The sequence below is a fragment of the Ylistrum balloti genome, unplaced genomic scaffold (genome assembly GCF_031769215.1).
Source record: "Ylistrum balloti isolate Yb309-2 unplaced genomic scaffold, AGI_CSIRO_Ybal_v1 Utg369640, whole genome shotgun sequence".
In the NCBI taxonomy this organism is placed as follows: Eukaryota; Metazoa; Mollusca; class Bivalvia; order Pectinida; family Pectinidae; genus Ylistrum; species Ylistrum balloti.
Genome location: NW_026781901.1, coordinates 1,253,581 through 1,275,626, shown reverse-complemented (window position 1 = coordinate 1,275,626; position 22,046 = coordinate 1,253,581). Strand labels below are relative to the sequence as shown.

At 35.5% G+C, this 22,046-nt stretch overlaps 1 protein-coding gene across 1 annotated transcript in view; it reads right to left on the bottom strand.

Moving 5' to 3' along the window:
- The window catches only part of LOC132553877 (GON-4-like protein), a 43,222-nt gene that overhangs the window by 4,795 nt on the left and 16,381 nt on the right, over nucleotides 1–22,046 (bottom strand). The window contains exons 18-24 of the mRNA XM_060218164.1: nucleotides 21,158–21,312; nucleotides 19,211–20,635; nucleotides 18,823–18,934; nucleotides 17,725–17,862; nucleotides 2,915–3,067; nucleotides 828–1,009; nucleotides 392–587 (exon numbers count right to left, since the gene is read on the bottom strand). Of these exons, the coding sequence (XP_060074147.1) occupies nucleotides 392–587; nucleotides 828–1,009; nucleotides 2,915–3,067; nucleotides 17,725–17,862; nucleotides 18,823–18,934; nucleotides 19,211–20,635; nucleotides 21,158–21,312 (2,361 nt within the window). The remainder of the gene's footprint in view (nucleotides 1–391; nucleotides 588–827; nucleotides 1,010–2,914; nucleotides 3,068–17,724; nucleotides 17,863–18,822; nucleotides 18,935–19,210; nucleotides 20,636–21,157; nucleotides 21,313–22,046) is intronic.

The following is a 22,046-nucleotide window of genomic DNA, read 5'->3' as shown; positions in this document are numbered from 1 at the left end:
CATGTTCCAAGACTTACTTTTTACATTGATGGAGGTCAAAGATCAAAAGTACATCAAAGTGACCTACTTATGACACATAACACTGTTTCACCAAGCTGAACCCATACCCAAAGTATGAAGTTCCATTAACAAGTAGGAGATAGAGTCCAGAACTCATTGACTAATATCATAGGACAAGACAGCAGAAAAAGACAGACAGAAGGACTGACAGAAAGATGGACAGGCTTAAGTAAAAAAATCCTCTCAATTCCCAGTGCAGGACTAATGCCTGATCAAAATGAATTAAAGACAGTTCATCTAACATAATGGAATCATGAAACCTGAATTGCAGTCCTTCACTGAGTTAAGCGTCACCCTCATTAACAATAACGATATCATACCAATGACATACCTTAAGGCAACAGGAGTAGCAGTGTTTGTTACGTTTGAAGTAATTGGTATTGGCAGGGTTGTTATGGCAACGACACAGACATTTCTTTGTTCCACTTGTATCCTCCTCATCTGGCAACTCCACCTCCTCAAATCCATCAAAATCTGCCTCCTCGTCGCTTTCACCAAGAGTTATCTCCTCATAGTCTGTCATATAACTGAAAAATAAATTGATTCTCTATGTTTATAACATATATAAATTGGCTCTGTATTCCTAAACTGAAAATATTGAGATTTTTACACAAAATAATATAATTGTAACTTATAATGGCACAAAATCAAAGAGGTATTTCTAAACAGAGCAAATGAATGAGAAATATACAATGAAGATTATCATTCAATAATTTAAGACAATTAACTTTTCTACACTAAGCTGAGTGTAAGAATGTATTTGCTACCTTTCTGGTGGGCGTTCCTCCTTAAAGAAGAGAGACAACTCCTGCAGGAGGTGAATCTGTCCTTTCAAGAGAGGCTCTAGAGCAACTTTCAGCTCTGCAGCATTTTTGTTTTGACACTGAGACCAGGAGCTAAGGATTTTGAGACACTTCTGGAAATGAGTTGGGTGTCTGTGAAAGTGTACCTGGAGAATAAAAGTATCTTGGTACAAGAGTATTAGTGAAACTGATGAATACTCCCTGAAAACAACTTCATCACTTAAATTTTAACAAAAGGCAATAACGGGTTGTAGACTCTGAATTTGGAACACTGCACATCATCCTAGTATGACCTACATAACATCATGTTCACTGTCCTACTTCAAGTGAAAGCAAAATTATGATCAGAACACAAAGTATTAACAAAGGGCAGTAACAATGATAAAGGGGTTGTGGACCCTGACTTAGGTTCACTGAACATCATCTTAGTATGACCAATATGTACACAAATTTCCTTCTCCTTGCTTAAATGTAGGCAAAGTTATGCTTTGGACATGAAAGGACGGACAGAGAGAAAGTTTTCTAGAAATATATAGATATTACCGAGACTGGCAAATATTCAAAGTTTATAACTGTTGTCACATTGCCAAATAATTTAACTGGTAGATAGATTATTTACAAGGAAGAACGCAAAGCATGACATTATCCCTGCATCCCGCTGTTTAAAAGAAAGACAAACAATCATATACATGTATATATGTTTATTTTCTCTTTGAAATTCATATTGAAATTGAGAACTTCTGCTAGAGTACTAGTTTGATGCCTGTACAAAGTTTTGAGTACCAGATAATAACCTTGAATTGTTTAAGAGAACTGGGTCTGAAAAAACTGAACTTTGTGATTTGGCCTATCTGTTTCCATGGAAACACAAAAAGTATTTAAATGGAGAACTTTCCCATAGCAAAAGATACTAACTAGCTTAATAAGTGTAAAATGTTTTGAGCAATTATCGTGAATGGTTTCAGAGCACTGGTCCAGATAAACTGAAATTTTTGATGAGTGTAATCTGTTTCCATGGTAACAGAATTTTTTTTTACTAGGGCACTAACTTTATGTATACAAAATGTTTTGTGGAGTTGAATGGAATGGTTTCGAATCTGCAGCCCAGAAAGGAAAGTTTATACTTATTTTGTGGTTTGAAAAAAATATAAAAAATAAATGTTGTTAATAGCTAAAGGCACAAGTAGGGCACTAACTAAATTTATAGAGCAAGTTTTGTGAAGTCCAGTTGAAACGGTTTTGAAGTTATAGCCAGGAAAAGCCCTTCCACGAGCAGATGGACACATGGATGGGCAGAGCCTAAATCAATATCCCTGTTCCTGCAGGTGCTCATTCTAAGCTATCAATCTGGGAGAAGGTATGTGGACAGAGGTAGGTCTGAGAGCATAAAGTTAAATCAGATTTAAGTGTCTAGGAGGCTCTGCGCCTGTTTTTTTATTTTGACAATTCCGTTAATTTCTTTATAGCCGAATTTACTATTTTGACCATCTAGTTTTCTCTTCTTTGAGTTATAATTTTGCCCACCTGAATATTTTTGAGTTGACCACAAGTTAATATTTTTTGAAGCATTAAAAGAATTTCTGACCACTATTGACTTGTGATCTTTCCTTACTTGTCAAAGTAAATATCCTTTTATTTTTGTGTTTAATTTTCCAAGCATATCAATGTATCAAATTGGTGGCAGATATATGATCCCAGTTATATTTTCTGTGCACCCAGCTATCAGGAAATTGTTAGGGAGAGCAATAGGACTTATCCCGACAAACATTTGAGCTACTTTTTAACATAGAAAAAATCTGGATAGACAGATGCATTTTACATTTTTAAATGATTCAACCTAGGACAATCATATACAATGCTGATGCTATAATTGACATGAAGATAAATATCAGGTAATGTAAAATCCTTACGGAATCAATTAACAGAACAAAAAGACATCTCACACCCCTGTATAAGGAGGTCTTGATACGTTAAACTGTAACAACAGTGCCATATACTTCAAGTTTTCTTTGCACTATATCAATATAGTCTCATCTGTATGTGTAGTGTACCTCAAGTTTACGAAGAAAGGTCCTAGCTCGGATGAATTCCTGAGTCGTCATGTAGCAACCACATTCCACAGCCTGCTCCGGAAGTAGAAAGCCTGCAAAGTCTGTCACCAGGTCTGGGTAGTTTTTAAGGACAACTCGTAGCTCTCGGTACAGCTGTGAGAACAGGATAAAGACACATGAACAATTAAACCATAAATATGTCATCATTTCCCTTTTTTCTGGACAACCTGCCACACTTATGGGAGCATAACATACATGATAAATATAAAGAATTTTTACCAGGAAACATGATACAACAGTAATGGCATACTAGATATTTTGTAGATTAAGTAATGACACCTGAAATTGAAGTTCAAAATCAAACAAATGTTTTTTATTCGTTGTTTCACCCAGGATTGAACAATATTAATAAACTTAAAAGATCCAGAACGATAGGCCTTTGGGCCTCAATGGTAATTTTCTTGTTGAAACACCAAACTACTGGCGTAATATTATTACATATCAAACATCTGACTTTGCTGAAATGTACAGCCAGCATTCTTCCCCTTATAACATCTCAACCAAGTTCTGGCTTAATTTCATACATGAAACTGAAAAGGAAGTTATTCCTTTCAAAATGGAGGCCATCTTGGTTTGGAACATACCCCAAAAAATATCAACATTAGTTGGAAATGAAGTTGAAAATGAGAAAAAAAGAATAATGTAAACACAATGATAAAAAGTCAGAATGACATTAAAAGGTTATAGTCCACATACAAAAGGATAGAAAGCAACACAACTCTTTCACCATCCATCATCTTTGAAATCGGTATTATCTGGGGTGAAGGGAAATTTTTGTATAAAGTGTGGATTTTGGCCTTCTGAGGCCAGATGGGTGGGGCCAAACAAGGAAAATCTAACCCCCAAGTAGATTTAGTTCATTTTCATAATATTGCTTTGCACCATCAGCAACTCATTTGGAGCATTGGTTCTTTGAATCAGTTGTGATCCCCACTGAATAACTATAGCATTGCTGAGCATCAAGAGATAAACACATTGCTGAGCATCAGGAGATAAACACAATCATAACAGATCCTTTGAAGGTGTACCTGTGGGGTTAGGCTCATCAGGGGAAGAAATGTAAAGTTTAACATCACTGACTTAAATATCCAGATAAGAAATACAGGCATTCTTTGCCTCTTGTCTGTGTTTGGAAGACAGTTATCACCTATCAAAATTAGTTTTAGAAAGACAAGGTGATAATTGGTTTTCAGAGATACCTTTTACCAATATAGAGCAATTTTGGACAATATCCTACAATTCCAATTGATAGGTTTTCCCTGCTGGGCCTTGTCAGACCCACTAATTACACAAAAATGGTTCCTCTTCCCCTATAGATGTTTCAGACCAAAATTTTATACAATTCCGCTCAGTCGTTCATGAATAGTTGCAATATAAAATAAAAGTTGACAGACACCGGATGACGGACAAACGCCATGGTATCCCTATAGCTCACTTAGGGCCAGGTGTGTTAAAAATATAATTGAATTGTGTAAAAGTCTTTAATGTCCATAATTCTGACTAAACAGGTAAACAATGTCACGTCCATTTAAACATCATCTTAGAGTAATAAAATTGTCACCAGTGACAGGTGAGTAAGCCAGACTATTGGGGCAGGTGATTCAGCCTTAAAATAGACCTGAACCTGCTTGTAGATCACATTTTATGGCCCTTACTTGTTTATTATGGTACAAAGCTGACAAATTTAGTATGGTTATATTCATGTGATTCCAGTTCAGTCTGTTTTTTCAAATGATCACATCATGATTGGGAGCCAGCACCTTTAGCCTTGATAGTTACTTTTTACAATGATCACATCATGATTTGGAGCCAGCACCTTTAGCCTTGATAGTTATTTTTTACAATGATCACATCATGGTTTGGAGCCAGCACCTTTATAGACAGTTATTTTTTACAATGATCACATCATGATTTGGAGCCAGCACCTTTAGCCTTGATAGTTACTTTTTACAATGATCACATCATGATTTGGAGCCAGCACCTTTATAGATAGTTATTTTTTACAATGATCACATCATGATTTGGAGCCAGCACCTTTAGCCTTGATAGTCACTTTTTACAATGATCACATCATGGTTTGGAGCCAGCACCTTTATTGATAGTTACTTTTTACAATGATCACATCATGGTTTGGAGCCAGCACCTTTATAGACAGTTATTTTTTACAAGGATCACATCATGATTTGGAGCCAGCACCTTTAGCCTTGATAGTTACTTTTTACTTTTTATTTTTTACAATGATCACAATTTATTGATTACTTTTTACACATCATGATTTGGAGCCAGCACCTTTATTGATGGTTATTTTTTACAATGATCACATCATGATTTGGAGCCAGCACCTTTATTGATAGTTACTTTTTACAATGATCACATCATGATTTGGAGCCAGCACCTTTATTGATGGTTATTTTTTACAATGATCACATCATGGTTTGGAGCCAGCACCTTTATAGAGAGTTATTTTTTACAATGATCACATCATGATTTGGAGCCAGCACCTTTATTGATAGTTACTTTTTACAATGATCACATCATGATTTGGAGCCAGCACCTTTATTGATGGTTATTTTTTACAATGATCACATCATGGTTTGGAGCCAGCACCTTTATTGATAGTTACTTTTTACAATGATCACATCATGATTTGGAGCCAGCACCTTTAGCCTTGATAGTTATTTTTTACAATGATCACAACATGATTTGGAGTCAGCAACTGTAGTGAGATGATAACATTTATATAATGTTTTTTGTTGTTGTTTTATAAGATATTATCCTTATTTGGAGCAGACACTTCAGGTTCTGCTTTCCAATTTGATTTTGGTTAAAACTGAAATTAAATTACAGGACATTTAGAGATGTTTATAGAATTAATGTAGAGTTAATCATATGCATGGTTATCACATCCTCTTTTTTCCCATCACCAAATCCTGATGAATTCTTGTGTTACAAAATAAAATACCCCATACATGACATGAAATGAAAGTTACTAATTTCTATCATCAGTAAAGTGCTGATAACCTGGTGGAGTGACCACAGCCTGAGTATTCAATGTGTACAATAAACTTCAGACAGAGGCTTGTGTCAACAATGTCTTGTATTGTTTAGATAGTAACTCATCTACACACTAAAAACAACCTCTTATGTTTGATTAAATCATCTCTACTTGACAGTAAGCCTCAATTTGAGTGTAATAAGATGCTTGTGACAACACTTCCTGTGATTATCGCCCCACTAACAAATCAGGCCTATCCAAACTTGTTTATAATATTTTTAGCATATTAACAAGAACATTTTTGCAAATTACCAACTTCAAATACCGCTTAAATTACCTGAAAGAACAAGGCCAATTTCATCTACGTGGGCACACCTAACATTTCAGACACAAATCAGAAAGTACCTGTAGATTTAATACAGCCATGAAAGGCTCTATCAAAGCTTTCAAGAACACAAAACAAGATCAGTAGGTTCCTTTTAATTTCATAATTAAACAATCAATAACAATTAAGGGTTTAACTGGTCAAAATGATATATGAAATTGACCTAAACTTAAACCACATCATTCCCAATGTGTATGCTGAGGATCTGACATAAGCTTTCATTCATTTGAGATTTATGAAACAAGTCGTAAAAACTGTTCCTTTTTCTGAGCCTGAGTGGTGGGGCCATGCTGGCCTTATCAGGTTTCTGGCATGTTTGTGGAATCCCACCACTAAGGAACTGTCAAGTTTGAAATATGAAAAGTTAACAGCTGATGTAGCAGGAGGATGGATGTGACTTGATGTTAGAACTAGGATGATACCACATAGGTAGACAGATACATATAACTACCAATATATTGGAATGTGACAGTGACAGGCACAATGATTTACTTATACTGCAGGCTATACAACCAACATTGACTGAATCTTCAAACTTTTGCATAATAATACCACCTCCTATACTGTGATGAGGTGCCAGTAGGTCCCATATATGGGAAACAGGACCATGCCTACAGCTGGTGGTCACGTGTCCTCAAGTTGCAGAGTAATGACCCACTTCTTCTCTTAAGTAGGCTTTTATTGACAGGAAAACAAAACTGTCGCTAAATAGAGTTGAAATGTTATATATGTTGAAAATGTCCCATCATAAATCAAGACAAAATTGATCCAATTTCCTAAAACTACAAACAGGTAGTTGTTGAGTGTACACATAGAGACTATAATGCCTACTTGACACTCTTATGCTGACATCACCTTAACAAACTTTACAAATGTTCACACAGTTCACATGCAGATGCTGGTACGTCTAGGGCTCAGTTACTCAGGGATCGTAGCTACATGAAGATCAAATCCATACACAATAGTGACATTTTCCTGGCATTTAAATTTCAATAAGAATGAACTTGGATATTTAATTAAAATGAGGTAGTCGAACAAACAGACCAGCGAGAAACAAAGTTCAAAGGGGTTCATAAACTGATCAGTTACATTCCTGGTGTATTGTAATCAGTGGACACAAATATTGGAGATATGATTACTCCGGACAGCCTCGACATTGTCTCACAACTTACAAACCATTCGAACAGTACAAGCTCTCCGTCAGACAACCGTGATCCCCCGGTCGAGATGCCAACCATATGGGATGTCCTGGAGCAGTATCCCACCTATATGTGGTCTAGATATCTTGGTCTCTACGTTTACCCGGTCATCATATTTCTGGGAACAGTAGGCAACTTGATCAGCTTCATTGTAATGATAAGAAAGACAATGATCCACTCCTCCACCTGTTTCTATCTAGCTGTGATTGCTGTAGTGGACACACTTGTGCTGTTTTTCAGTGGAATACGAAGCTGGTTTTCAGTGATCAATGGTTGGGATGCTATCATTTTGAGTCCAACAGCATGCAAAGTGTTCAATTTTCTTACCTACTTCTTATTTCAATATTCTGCATGGCTGCTTGTTGCCATGACAATAGAACGGTTCATAGCAATCCATTTTCCCTTGAAGGCCATGGAATTTGCTACCGTAAGCCGAGCCAAGAAAGTAAGTGTGGCATTGTTTATGATATTTACATTATTTAACTGCCATTTTTTCTGGACTGTGACCATATCCGGACAATACTGCTCCCCGACAGAGGCTTTTGAAGATTTTCACAATGACATATTTCCTCTTATAGATGCAGCACTGTATTCCTTCCTTCCCTTCCTCATCCTTCTCTCAATGAACGTCCTTATCATCAGAGACAACAAACGCGCCACAAGATTCAGGGAAACTTTAAGGCGTCGGAGTCAAACAGTAGAGAGTGAGAAAAATTTGGAAAATCGACATTTCCATCAGAAACTGACAATCACACTGCTTTCTGTGACCTTCACCTTTTTGGTAACCTCTGCTCCAAGAGTTGTATTGTTTAGTATTCGCTATGATTATTTTGACTTCTCATCGTACCCAATAGACTTTGAACGCCTGGCATTATACCTGCTGGTATCACGGATAACTAGCCTTTTCAGTTATATGAATCATGCTGTGAATTTTCTTCTTTACTGTATCACAGGACAACGATTCCGCAGGGAGTTACGAAAATTGTTTGTGTGTAAACCACCATCGCAAACAGCAACATTGTACTCCACAAGTACTGATAGATATCAAGGTAGATCCAGCTCTACCTGCGTATCTGATATGGACCTGTCTGAAAATCCATCATACACTACTCAAATATCACAGAACCCATCATACAATAACACACATGTATCACAAAACTCATCAAATAAAATGAATCCATCACATAAATCCAATGATAACACACACTTTGATTTTCCACAAGATATAAATGATAACCTTCAAAATGAATTGTCAGAACATGTTAACAGAGACATATCACAAAGCCCAGACTTGGTAGTATCACAAAATACGACCCTAAACTCTGAACATTCACAAAATCTTAACAAAACAAATGAGACAAAATTTTCAAAAACACTGAATCAAAAATGTAAAAGTGAACAAAACTTCACTGATGACAGCCAAACAGAACTTTCACAAAACTTAACTGATGACAGCCAAACAGAACTTCCACAAAACTTAACTGAGGACAGCCAAACAAAACCTCCACAACACTTAACTGATGACAGCCAAACAGAACTTTCACAAAACTTAACTGAGGACAGCCAAACAGAACCTCCACAACACTTAACTGAGGACAGCCAAACAGAACTTTCACAAAACTTAACTGAGGACAGCCAAACAGAACTTTCACAAGACTTAACTGAGGACAGCCAAACAGAACCTCCACAACACTTAACTGAGGACAGCCAAACAGAACTTTCACAAAACTTAACTGAGGACAGCCAAACAGAACCTCCACAAAACTTAACTGAGGACAGCCAAACAGAACCTCCACAAAACTTAACTGAGGACAGCCAAACAGAACCTCCACAAAACTTAACTGAGGACAGCCAAACAGAACCTCCACAACACTTAACTGAGGACAGCCAAACAGAACCTCCACAACACTTAACTGAGGACAGCCAAACAGAACCTCCACAACACTTAACTGAGGACAGCCAAACAGAACCTCCACAACACTTAACTGAGGACAGCCAAACAGAACCTCCACAACACTTAACTGAGGACAGCCAAACAGAACCTCCACAACACTTAACTGAGGACAGCCAAACAGAACCTCCACAACACTTAACTGAGGACAGCCAAACAGAACCTCCACAACACTTAACTGATGACAGCCAAACAGAACCTCCACAACACTTAACTGAGGACAGCCAAACAGAACCTCCACAACACTTAACTGATGACAGCCAAACAGAACCTCCACAACACTTAACTGAGGACAGCCAAACAGAACCTCCACAACACTTAACTGATGACAGCCAAACAGAACCTCCACAACACTTAACTGATGACAGCCAAACAGAACCTCCACAACACTTAACTGAGGACAGCCAAACAGAACCTCCACAAAACTTAACTGAGGACAGCCAAACAGAACTTTCACAACACTTAACTGAGGACAGCCAAACAGAACTTTCACAAAACAGAAATAAAGACAGTCAAACTTTTTCAAAACCTAAATGAGGACACTGAGTTTTTAAAGGGAGTAAATAAGGACAGCCAAACAACTTTCAAAAAGATTAAATGAAAACTGCAAAACAGAATTATTATACAACTTAAAGGACAGCAAACAGGACTTTCACAAAACAGAATTATTATACAACTTAAAGGACAGCAAACAGGACTTTCACAAAACAGAATTATTTTACAACTTAAAGGACAGCAAACAGACTTTCACAAAACAGAAATGCAGATGACCACATGACCTTTCACAAAACTTGCGAATGGATGAGGAAAGTTTCATAGAGCATTCAAAGAACTTCAAATGAGAGAAATCTTTCACAGAACAGTAATAAAGGAAGCTAAAATGAACTTTACAACCTAGAAATGGGTCAAATTCACAGGATACCTATGAAGTGTTGTAACATAACATACATGATTCATAAGCCCAGGTACTAACTTCAGTATGATGGCGTCAATAAGGTAAAGACCTCCTGATGTTTACATGAAAGGGCTTAGAGGTAGCATAAATGTATTAATGAAGTGAGAAAGGAAATATAATTATGAAGGATTTTTGTATGTCAGAGTGTAGAAACACAGCCCTGGGAATGAATAATGTAGATTTAAGATCACTACGTACACCACTGTAGTACCACAGCTTTGGAAATAATGACTAAAGCTCACTAGGGAAATAATGATACAGACTAAAAGTTCACTACATACCACTGTAATACCACAGCTTTGGAAATAATGACTAAAGCTCACTAGGGAAACAATGATACAGACTAAAAGTTCACTACATACCACTGTAGTACCACTACCTGGGAAATAGTGATATAGACTAAAGTTCACTACATACCACTGTAATATCACAGCCCTAGGAAATAGTGATATAGACTAAAGTTCACTACATACCACTGTAGTACCACAGCCTGGGAAATAGTGATATAGACTAAAAGTTCACTACATACCACTGTAATACCACAGCCTGGGAAATAGTGATATAGACTAAAAGTTCACTACATACCACTGTAATACCACAGCCCTAGGAAATAGTGATATAGACTAAAGTTCACTACATACCACTGTAGTACCACAGCCTGGGAAATAGTGATATAGACTAAAAGTTCACTACATACCACTGTAATACCACAGCCTGGGAAATAGTGATATAGACTAAAAGTTCACTACATACTACTGTAGTACCACAGCCCTAGGAAATAGTGATATAGACTAAAAGTTCACTACATACCACTGTAGTACCACAGCCTGGGAAATAGTGATATAGACCAAAGTTCACTACATACCACTGTAGTACCACAGCCTGGGAAATAGTGATATAGACTAAAGTTCACTACATACCACTGTAATACCACAGCCCTAGGAAATAGTGATATAGACTAAAGTTCACTACATACCACTGTAATACCACAGCCTGGGAAATAGTGATATAGACTAAAGTTCACTACATACCACTGTAATACCACAGCCTGGGAAATAGTGATATAGACTAAAGTTCACTACATACCACTGTAATACCACAGCCTGGGAAATAGTGATATAGACTTAAGTTCACTACATACCACTGTAATACCACAGCCCTAGGAAATAGTGATATAGACTAAAGTTCACTACATACCACTGTAATACCACAGCCTGGGAAATAGTGATATAGACTTAAGTTCACTACATACCACTGTAATACCACAGCCCTAGGAAATACAGTGATATATATAGACTAAAAGTTCACTACATACCACTGTAATACCACAGCCTGGGAAATAGTGATATAGACTAAAAGTTCACTACATACCACTGTAATACCACAGCCCTAGGAAATAGTGATATAGACTAAAAGTTCACTACATACCACTGTAATATCACAGCCTGGGAAATAGTGATATAGACTTAAGTTCACTACATACCACTGTAATACCACAGCCCTAGGAAATAGTGATATAGACTAAAAGTTCACTACATACCACTGTAATACCACAGCCCTAGGAAATAGTGATATAGACTAAAAGTTCACTACATACCACTGTAATACCACAGCCTGGGAAATAGTGATATAGACTTAAGTTCAGTTGATACCATTGTAGGGTTCTACCATCTAATTTTAGACAATGGATTCTGTCTGGATTGGAAGCAGAACAAGGTGAGTGTGTGTGACCTGACCACTATACGTTTTATTTTTTCGAACTTTAATGGTCAACTCCACCTTCTTTACTCTTATTTATATTGTTCTATACTGTGGGGTATTTTTTTCATCAAATTCAACACTAAAACTGTGTTTTCATGTTCTTTTCTTCTAAGTTTAGCACCATACGATAGAAATCTTTTCATTAAAAATCCTATTAAAAAACACAAACTAAAGTAAATGACTTATTATCTGCCATGAAACATGCCATGTTATGCAAGCAATATTAACACAATATGTTATGTTTACTTGTAAAAGTGTAATTCATAATGATTGAAAAAGCCTTAACAAGGCAATACTTATATCTAAATTTCCTACATGCTGCTGTACATAATAGGTTTTAATGTAAGCTGATTTATAAGCGATTGAAATCAGTAAACTGGAACAGTTACTTTAAAGAATATGATCATCGTTTCTACGCCAACGATAATAGTTATAATGGTTGCATGTTAACTGTCATTTATGAACCGAGGTAAATGTGATATTTTAACTTGTGTTCATACATTCCTGTACTTATCCAGTAGGTCAACACAAAAACTCAGACCCAGAGTCGAGGAGTGGGCTTATAGGACAATAGCATACCCCTTGGTTACTCCAATAAACAGCAGTAGATATCGGCGGGCGTGATGGGCAGATGAAATAGCTGATCTAGTTTGTTTAAAGATTTTTCTCAGATCTAATACCATGAATGTCAGATACATCAATTAATTGTATCATTTTTACCTTTGTATTATAAGTGATGTTATCTAATGTAATATATCAATGTGCTTCTCTTAAGATTTATAGCTATCCCTGTATGATAATGTGATAAAGAATTATCTTCCTAAAGGAGCTTTTTGTGTATAAACAAGCATGTGTGAGTACCTGTTTATAAACATCAGTACCTCGTTCTGTTTTCTTAAATGTGTAATCTTTCAAACATTTCTCTAGCCAAAATAATTTTTGTAAGCTTGTAATGATTGTTGAAGTATTTGCTACGCTGAATTAAATATAGGGTAAGTTAAATGGGATTAATATGATGGTTGTCAACACACATATTTCAATGTTTATGAAGCATTCCTTTGTCAAAATATGCTATCATTTACTAAATCTAATCCTTGAAGAGGATCATACTGATACATGTGACGGACAGTGACGAAATGAGCATTAGCATTGAACAGAAAATGCACATTTTATGTCTAAACACTGTCATTATATAAAAAAATGAAATTTGAACATTTGGTCACTCCTTCACAAACTTGCAGTCATAGATTTAAAGGATGGAAAAGATATACATATGCTTGTACTTAACACAGTTAAAATATTCAATAAATATCTGAATGACTGTTGATTTTGTGCGAGATAAGGCGGCTCTATTTTTTCTTCGTTTTGTATTTTATTTTGCTAACTAATGCCAGTTTTAATAGCCTCACAGGTAGTTTCTGCCAGTTTCAACAACCTCATGGGTAATTTCTTCCACCTAAACTGTGAATTGCCACCATCAGTTATTTGTTTAAGTGTTTGTAAACTACATTAACTTGTCATGCTTAAGCCTGTTGGCAGGATTAAAATCTTCAAAGTTTTGGTTGAATTGTCCATAGCAAATATCTTATAATTTAAAAACGTATCTTTGGACCTCGATTGTTGTATTAATGTACACTTCTGAGAAATAAAAACATTCCAATATTAATTTTTTTTCTGATGATTTTTTGAAAGATTTCATTTCAGAAAGTTGATTAAAAGCAAAAAATCAATCTGTTGCTGCACTATATTTTATCAGTACATGTGTCAGAATAAGTATGACAGGAAATTCATTTTCACATACTGTTCTAATCTTTTTCTTGAATAAATGACACTGTTATTTTTGCGGCAACCCTTTTTAAAATGAATTTTTGTCTTTTAATACAAGATACAGGAATGATACTTGGATATTAAGAAAAAGTAATGCGAAAAATGGCCAGTTTTCATTACCTAACGAGCTTTAAACTGCATAGCGACCAAAAAATTAAAATGTCACAAAATGACTCAAATCCTTCAAGTATTAAATTTTTTAATACTTAATATTTGGAGCATGAAATTTGTGATGATACTCTTCATGACTAAAAATGAGCAGATCACTGTGCTTTTTTTCTTTTTTTTTTTTTTAAATTTTCACCTCAAAAGACAGTTTTTCCATGATCAAGGGACAAGCTGAATGATTTGTTTTCAGGTCCTTAAGTTCTAGGAAAGTGATCCACCAAGTCGGAATACAGGAATTTGAAATCTGTGATTTATAATGATAATTACCGCAAAATTAAGTTGAAATGTACCTAAGATTTCTAGATATACTCAAGAGAACTTAGCAACCATAAAACGTTGAAATTGCTGACACTATCAACAAAATCACACTATCAAGTATGCTGTCAATAAAAGTAGTTTTTAAGTACAATTCTAGATAAAGTGCTTAAGACTACCGAGGTCCAATATATTATGTTGGAATTAATTTTATATTGAATTATGTCTTATTTCCATTCAAACTAACACAGAAGTACATCCTTAATAACTTTCATTACTTTACAAATGAAACAGGTCTTCTGTTTAGTTTTATAACTTGAACAGATTCAACAGCAAAACAGTTTTTGTTTAGTGATATCAACAATCAAAAGGTCCAGTTCAGTTACCTGTTGTCAAAACATAAAATATATGGTTTTGACAGGGGAGCTTTTTTGACTCAGTATTTCCTAACCAGTTTTTGTATAAATAAAGCCATAAATACAAGTTTTACACCTTTCAACTTAATCCCTTTTTCACAAAGATTTCAGATAACTAATTCTTGAAATGAAAATAATCACCCAACTATAATTAACACATAAAAAATTTAACAACTACAGTGGTACTTCCCCAAACTGACCGTGCATTGGACAGGAACTTTTGGTTGCTTTAAGGAGTTTGGTTTGCAGAAGTAAATTAACTGGTCCAGACAAAGATATACAATAAATGTCCATGTAACTGATCCAATGTTATTTTGTACTTTTAATATACCTAGTAATATGTTTCCATGTCTAACATGTATTTCATGTGTGCAATGGTTAAATTGTATACTGAATGGCCGATCTGTCTGTAGGTGTTCACAATACATGATAAGAAATTTGAACATTCCTTTGCAAAATTAGAAATAATAATTTTTACCTGCCAAATCCAAGACGGTCATCTGAAAGCCGTTTTGTTTTTACTGATCAGTAATAAAATCAAATGGGCACAAGAGACCAAAGGGTACATACGTATGAAATTTAAGAGAGGTCCATTCAGTAGTTCTTAAGAAATAGGGATAACAATCTTTACTAGGCAAAAAATCCAAGATAGCTGCCTGCTGGCCATTTTGTTTTTCTGATCAGTTCCAAAATCAAATGACCACAAATAGGGACCAAGGGGAACCTACATATGAAAGTTAAGAAAGATCCTTCCTGTAGTGATAACAAACTTTCCAAGTCAAAATCCAAGATGTCTACAAATTGGCAATTTTGTTTTTCTGATCAGATCCAACATCATATGGGCACAAGCAGAGGCTAAGAGGGACATGCACAGGAAATTTTTGAGAGATCCATTAAGTACTTTTCAAGAAATAGGAATAACAAACTTCACTGAAAAAATCCAAGATGGTCACCAGTCAGCCCTTTTGTTTTTTCTGATCAGCCCCAAAATCAAATGAATTTCAAATTAATGAAAAGCCGTTTTGTTTTTTCTGATCAGGAAAAAATCAAATGATTAGAGAAACTACAATGAAATTTAAGAGAGGTCCTGAATTATTAGAGAAACTGAATTATACTAGAGAAATAGCTCCTGCTGGCCATTTTGTAGAGAAACTGAATTACCACAAATAGAGAAACTGAATTAAAGTTAAGAAAAACTCCATGATAAGAAACTTTCCAATTAAAATCCAGATGAAAATGGCAATTTTGTTTTTCTGATCAGAAACATCATATGATTAGAGAAACTGAATTATTAGAGAAACTGAATTATTAGAGAAACTCCATGATTAGAGAAACTGAATTATTAGAGAAACTGAATTATTAGAGAAACTCAATGATTAGAGAAACTCAATGATTAGAGAAACTGAATTATTAGAGAAACTCAATGATAAGAGAAATTCAATGATTAGAGAAACTCAATGATTAGAGAAACTCAGTGATGAGGTAAACAAGATAATTTTTTTGTCTGTGATTGTTATATCTATGTATTGTATACTGATGGGCAAATAATCTAAAGCTTAAATAAAACTTGACACTTGAGATATTGAACCACAACAGATTCATTTGGTAAAGTTTCATTTTGTCTAATATTTATACATGATATAGAAAGTATAATCTTCCCTATCACAATAGCTAACAACACCAGAGAATGGCTGATCTTATTAGTGGACATGTCTAAAATATTCATCCGAATCCATTTCCATCTTAGAAAACAGATCTATAGAGGCTATCGTCAGTTTAGTTAAACAGTTAACTGTGGGAGACCATAAGTTTTTGGTCTCTGGAAGTCAGTTACATTTCCTAAACAAGAGGCCCAATGGGCATGTATCGCTCACCTTGATATTTAAATCAATTATGCAAAACTTTACATTTCTTTAGAAGGAAAATATTTCACTGGTTGAGCCTGACACCACAGATACAGCGGCGCCAGATGCACTACTAACACAAAATTGGTTCCCCTTTTATTCGTTGATGTATAGTTGCAATATATACTAAACGTTGACAGATGATGGAAGGACACTGGACGCTGCAGTATTCTCTATAGCTCACTTGGCCCTAACGGCCCTAAGTCGCAAACTGTGGGAGATTAGTGACACTATGGGTTTGATTCAATTTTAGCACAGAAATAGCTGTTAACAAACATGACGGTAAGAGGATTTTTATAAGTATAAATCTAAAGAGTAGATATAAGGTACATGTAATATTATGCAAAATTGATCAATATTGCCTATTCCAATCTAGTTTTCACTTTGTAGCAGAATCCATCATAGTTTTCATCTGTACAGTCATGATTCTTCTCCATCATGTTCTTTTTATCATTACATGTGCTATGCCTATTAGAGCTGCCTACTTTACCTTATATCGAGTCAGTCTGACAAGTTTGAAGAATTTCATTCAGGAGATATATAAGTAGCAATTTTTGGAAAGCAGTAGAATATAGTATTCAATTAGGGATAAAGACAGACTTAAATTCATACTTTGTTCAATTCTATTGGAATGTTTGCATTTTTTAAAGCTTTGACAACCTTTCAGTGTATAATATAGGTTGGTGCTAAATAAAAATTGTTTCCAAATGAAAGTTTCAAGACATCAAACTATAAAGCTTCCAGACAATAAAATGTTGTGCAAACTGAAAATAAGGATGTGTCAGATAAATAGCACACTATGCTAAGATGGGAAGGAATCTTATTTTGAAATGGTGAATGGATCTCAAACCTACCAAATCCATGAAAAGATTATTTTATAATTCCACAATACATGAAGCAACAATTATGATAGTATAAGAAGGAATGTGCCTACTTTGACTGGAGAGAAATCACTCTTGCCAAAGTCATACAGCAACTTGAGGAATGTCTCATAGGTATCATCGTCTCCCTTGAGCACCTCCCGAGCCCGGCACAAGTATGCCTGGGCAAAAGCCGTGTCCCGGTCATCTTTCTAAAAATAAGTAAAACATAAAAGGGTTTTAATTCAGAGACCTTATATGGCATACAGACATAATTTGACTTCCAACACATCAGTGATCCTACTTTTTCTTGTTGTTTACCAGATATTTATCACATATTTATTTGCAACTGAAAGGAAAATACATGTAACAATTTATCACCAAAACATAACGCAGGAGCAATGACCTCCAAAAAACTTATTTTGAATAGTAAAATGTAACGATGTGAATAATTCACACTCGTCTTCACTTAATAAGGTTTAAAATGTGCATATAGGTATATAATGAACAAAATATATATCTATTTGAGGAAGACGAGTCTATGGGTACAGTGTCTCAAAATATATAATCTGCTGTTTGATAAAGAAATGAATAAAACTACTGTAAAATCATAAATTTATGTGGAGCTCAGTTTTTGTGGTTTCAAAATGTTTGCTATTTTGTGGACATTGATTTCATGGATAATTATCGACCAATAAATCTACTTACATTTATTTTAACAGTCCATGGATATATGAATTTGTGAATTAGGGTATGCTCACATTCAATGGGAATTAAATACCAACAAAAATGAGTGATTTTATTGTACCAAGTAACCTAATTTAGCATGTGAAATAGTAAAGTATCTGTATGTGTAGACCTATTGTATTAATATATTTTGGTTTGGTAGTAAAGGTGAATGAAAAATTAAATTTTGTAATGGACAATATAATTACTGAAATGATTTTTATATGCCATGATAACACAAGTTACACAAATTAAATCTTAGATGTATTCCATCATAACATGTCTACATATCATGTATGTTTATCATTTCTTTACAATCAATTAAAAACCCTGACAAACACATACATTTCCACTTGTGGGATAAGAAGTAATATCATCCAGGATACCGTCAATTCTCAAAATTAAATCTGATTAACAGGTCCAAGTAAAATGTATTTGGTGTATACCTGGGGATCTGTGCTCAAGAGATCAGGAGCCAACATAGCTAAGGCAGAGTCTTTTCTCTTCTGGGCTTTACTTCTGTTCTTATCCTTCATTTCCCCTTTCTTCTGGGCAAATCTGTTCAACAAGAGCTGATCAATCAAACACAATCCATTTGGTACACAACATTTGTGTCACAAAACCCATTTGTAAACATTTTTTTCCAATTACACTTTTTAACAAAAAACTTTAACTTGCAATGACAAATTGTGATATTTGTAATGAAATCAATCATAAAAAAAGTTTTCTTTTTTAATCTTTAAAAAGTTTGAATCAGAGAGCTTTTTGTTACTTTTTTGTCTATTACAAATCTGACAGGAATTAGTCAGCAAATTTAATTTTCACTATACCTACCCTATTCTGGAGCTGGCAGCCATTAATTCTGCCATGTGATCTTCGTCATCTAAATCTTCTTCATCATCATTCTGACTATCATATAAATCATTACCATCTTCATTCTCACTCTGAGTATCATCGCTCTCTGGACGCGTCACTGATGTTGTTTTCTGTCTCGCCTTCTGATTATTCTTAGTTCCATTCCTCCTAATCTTCCCGGCCATCTTTTCAGCATCATCATTATCATCTGACAGATACTCTGATTCCAGCATATCATATTCACCTTTTGACATGATCTCCTCATCAGATAACTGGTTGGATTTCTTTTTAGAGGACTCAGGAGATCTAATTTTGATTTGCAGTTCATTTCTTGGGGAATTTCTTGGTAAAATTTTTGGCACATTTCTCTTTAAAACTCTATGGACAATATTATTTGCTGCTTTTTTCGATGGTGACACGTAAGTTTTTAACACAAATCCTTTTGGACAAATAGCCTGAGCTTTCTTTGCCAACTGTTTTCTACGAGGACTCTTGTCCTTCCCTAGAAATGGTGACACAGTTTTAGTAGGGGATGAGAAAAATGGATTTGGGGCCACAGGGCGGTACCTGGGGACAAAGGCAGAGGATTTGGTAGGAGTTCTCTCTTGTGATTGCTGGTTAAGTTCTGAGAACTTCTCTGGGGATAATGTGTCAGACCTGAGGGGTGAATAAATAAAAGGAGCATATGATGCCATAATTTCCAGAGCTGATTTGGCTGGTGATTTTTCAGAGTGATGGGTATTCTCTGGAGTTATTTTTCCACGTATTTTTGTTAGTGATCTTTGTGTGCTTTGAACATTTTCAGGTGTACTTTCCTTAACTGGTACTGATGGTGACAATATTGCAGGGGGGTCCTGTCTGGAGTTACTTTTTGAAGGAGTTGTGAAAAGAGTCCCGTCACTACCAGATGAAAGTCCTGCATTATTGGACACTGTTGTCACTTGAGGTGTTCCTGTAGCCTCTACTATATTGGCATTTGTCCCTAGAACACTTGGAATCACTTGATCACGACAACTGACCACTTTGACAGGAGTAACTCTTTGACCTGCAACTGATACACTCCCTATACTGTTGACGACCAAGAATGTGGGTGTGGCACAGGTAACCGGAGACTTCCCCTGCACAATCACAATAGGTGACACAGGCAAAGTTTTCACAGAGTCAGACTTTTGTGGAGTTATTTGCTCCTGGGGCGTGCCAGGGTTTGGTGTCATTGGGTGTGCAGGACTTGATACCCTGTGTGTTCCCACAGGACTGGAGACATTGTCAATAATTCTGATGTTGATAGGACTAGCTGGCGGTCCTTCACTCTCTATACTGGAGCACTGGTCAAGGGAGATAAATCCAGGTGAAGGAGTTTTCCTGGAATTCTGTTTTAGCGATTTTTTCCAGCGTGGTTGGGGACTTTGAACAAAAATATGGTAAAAAATATATTGACATGTAAGACCAAATGTGATATTGTTTGTACAAAGGTTAGAATTGGGAATTTGGTCAGACCAAAAGTCTTGGAAATACAAAATGAAATAATTTGAAAACCAATGGTCTGTAGACCTCATTTGTAGCTACATAATTTCAGTAAGACATCAATGCCTCTGCTCTCATGCAAGCAAGTATAATCGATAGTACAAGTTTTCAAATGTGACCTCAAACCTTTTTAACCTTGATTGAGGACCACCTAAACTTGATGTTATGATAATATTGAGTCAACATGAATCAAGAGTTTATGACACTGGTTCTGAATGTGACAGGGTTACGACAGGAAAATGCTATATGCCTACCTTCCCTCATAAAAACAATCACATAACTAATATGATTTTCCAACAGGCAAAATAAGACATTACCAAGCATGAAATATGAAATATAAAAGATAAATAGGGAACATACTCTGTGTCACATTGTTATACAGGAAGACCAATATTAACTTACCTATTACCCATTAAAACATCTTTGTTCTGTGTTTTGAATTCAGCATCAAGTGACAAGTCTTGCGATTTGGATGAGATAGCATCCATCGACAAGCTATCCACTAAGTCAGGATCTGCCGGCGTGGCAGGGGCAGACCGAGTTTTCTTTGACTGTGGCTGTGAGATGAAAGCAGAACTGTTAAACAACAATCATGCCTATTTCTTAGTAAGAACACAATATCAAACCTAGGCTTTTTTTACAGTAGGGCATGCATAGGTAACCATTAAGTAATACATACTGATTGTCTAGGGATGATATTTAAATTTCAGGGTACACAAAATTATTCTTTGAAGTCTACATGTTAATATACCATACTTGGCACCTATCAGCCATTTTGATTTTATGATCAGTACCAAAATCAAATGGGCACAACTTTGGTCCAAAGGGAACCTACATATGTAATTTGAGAAATGTCTATTATATAATTCTCAAAAATAAGTGATAACAGACTTGCAATGTCAAAATCCAAGATGGCCACCTGTGGGCATTTTATTTTTCTGATCATTCATAAAATCAAAATGAGAACAACTAGGGATAAAGGGGGACCCACAAATGAAACTTGAGAGCGATCCATCCATTACTTTTAAAGAAATTGACATAACAAAAGGGGAACCTAAATTTGAAATTTGAGAACGAACTGTCCAGTACTTCACAGGAAGTAGACATATTAATCTTCACTGTAAAAATCCAAGATGGCCACCTGTCGGCCGTTCTGGTTTTCTGATAAATCCAAAATCAAATCGGGCACAACTTGGAACGATGGGGAACCTACATATGAAATCTAAGAGAAGATTTATCCTGTTCTATTCCAGAAAATGTGGTAACGAAATTGTTTACAGACAGACAAACA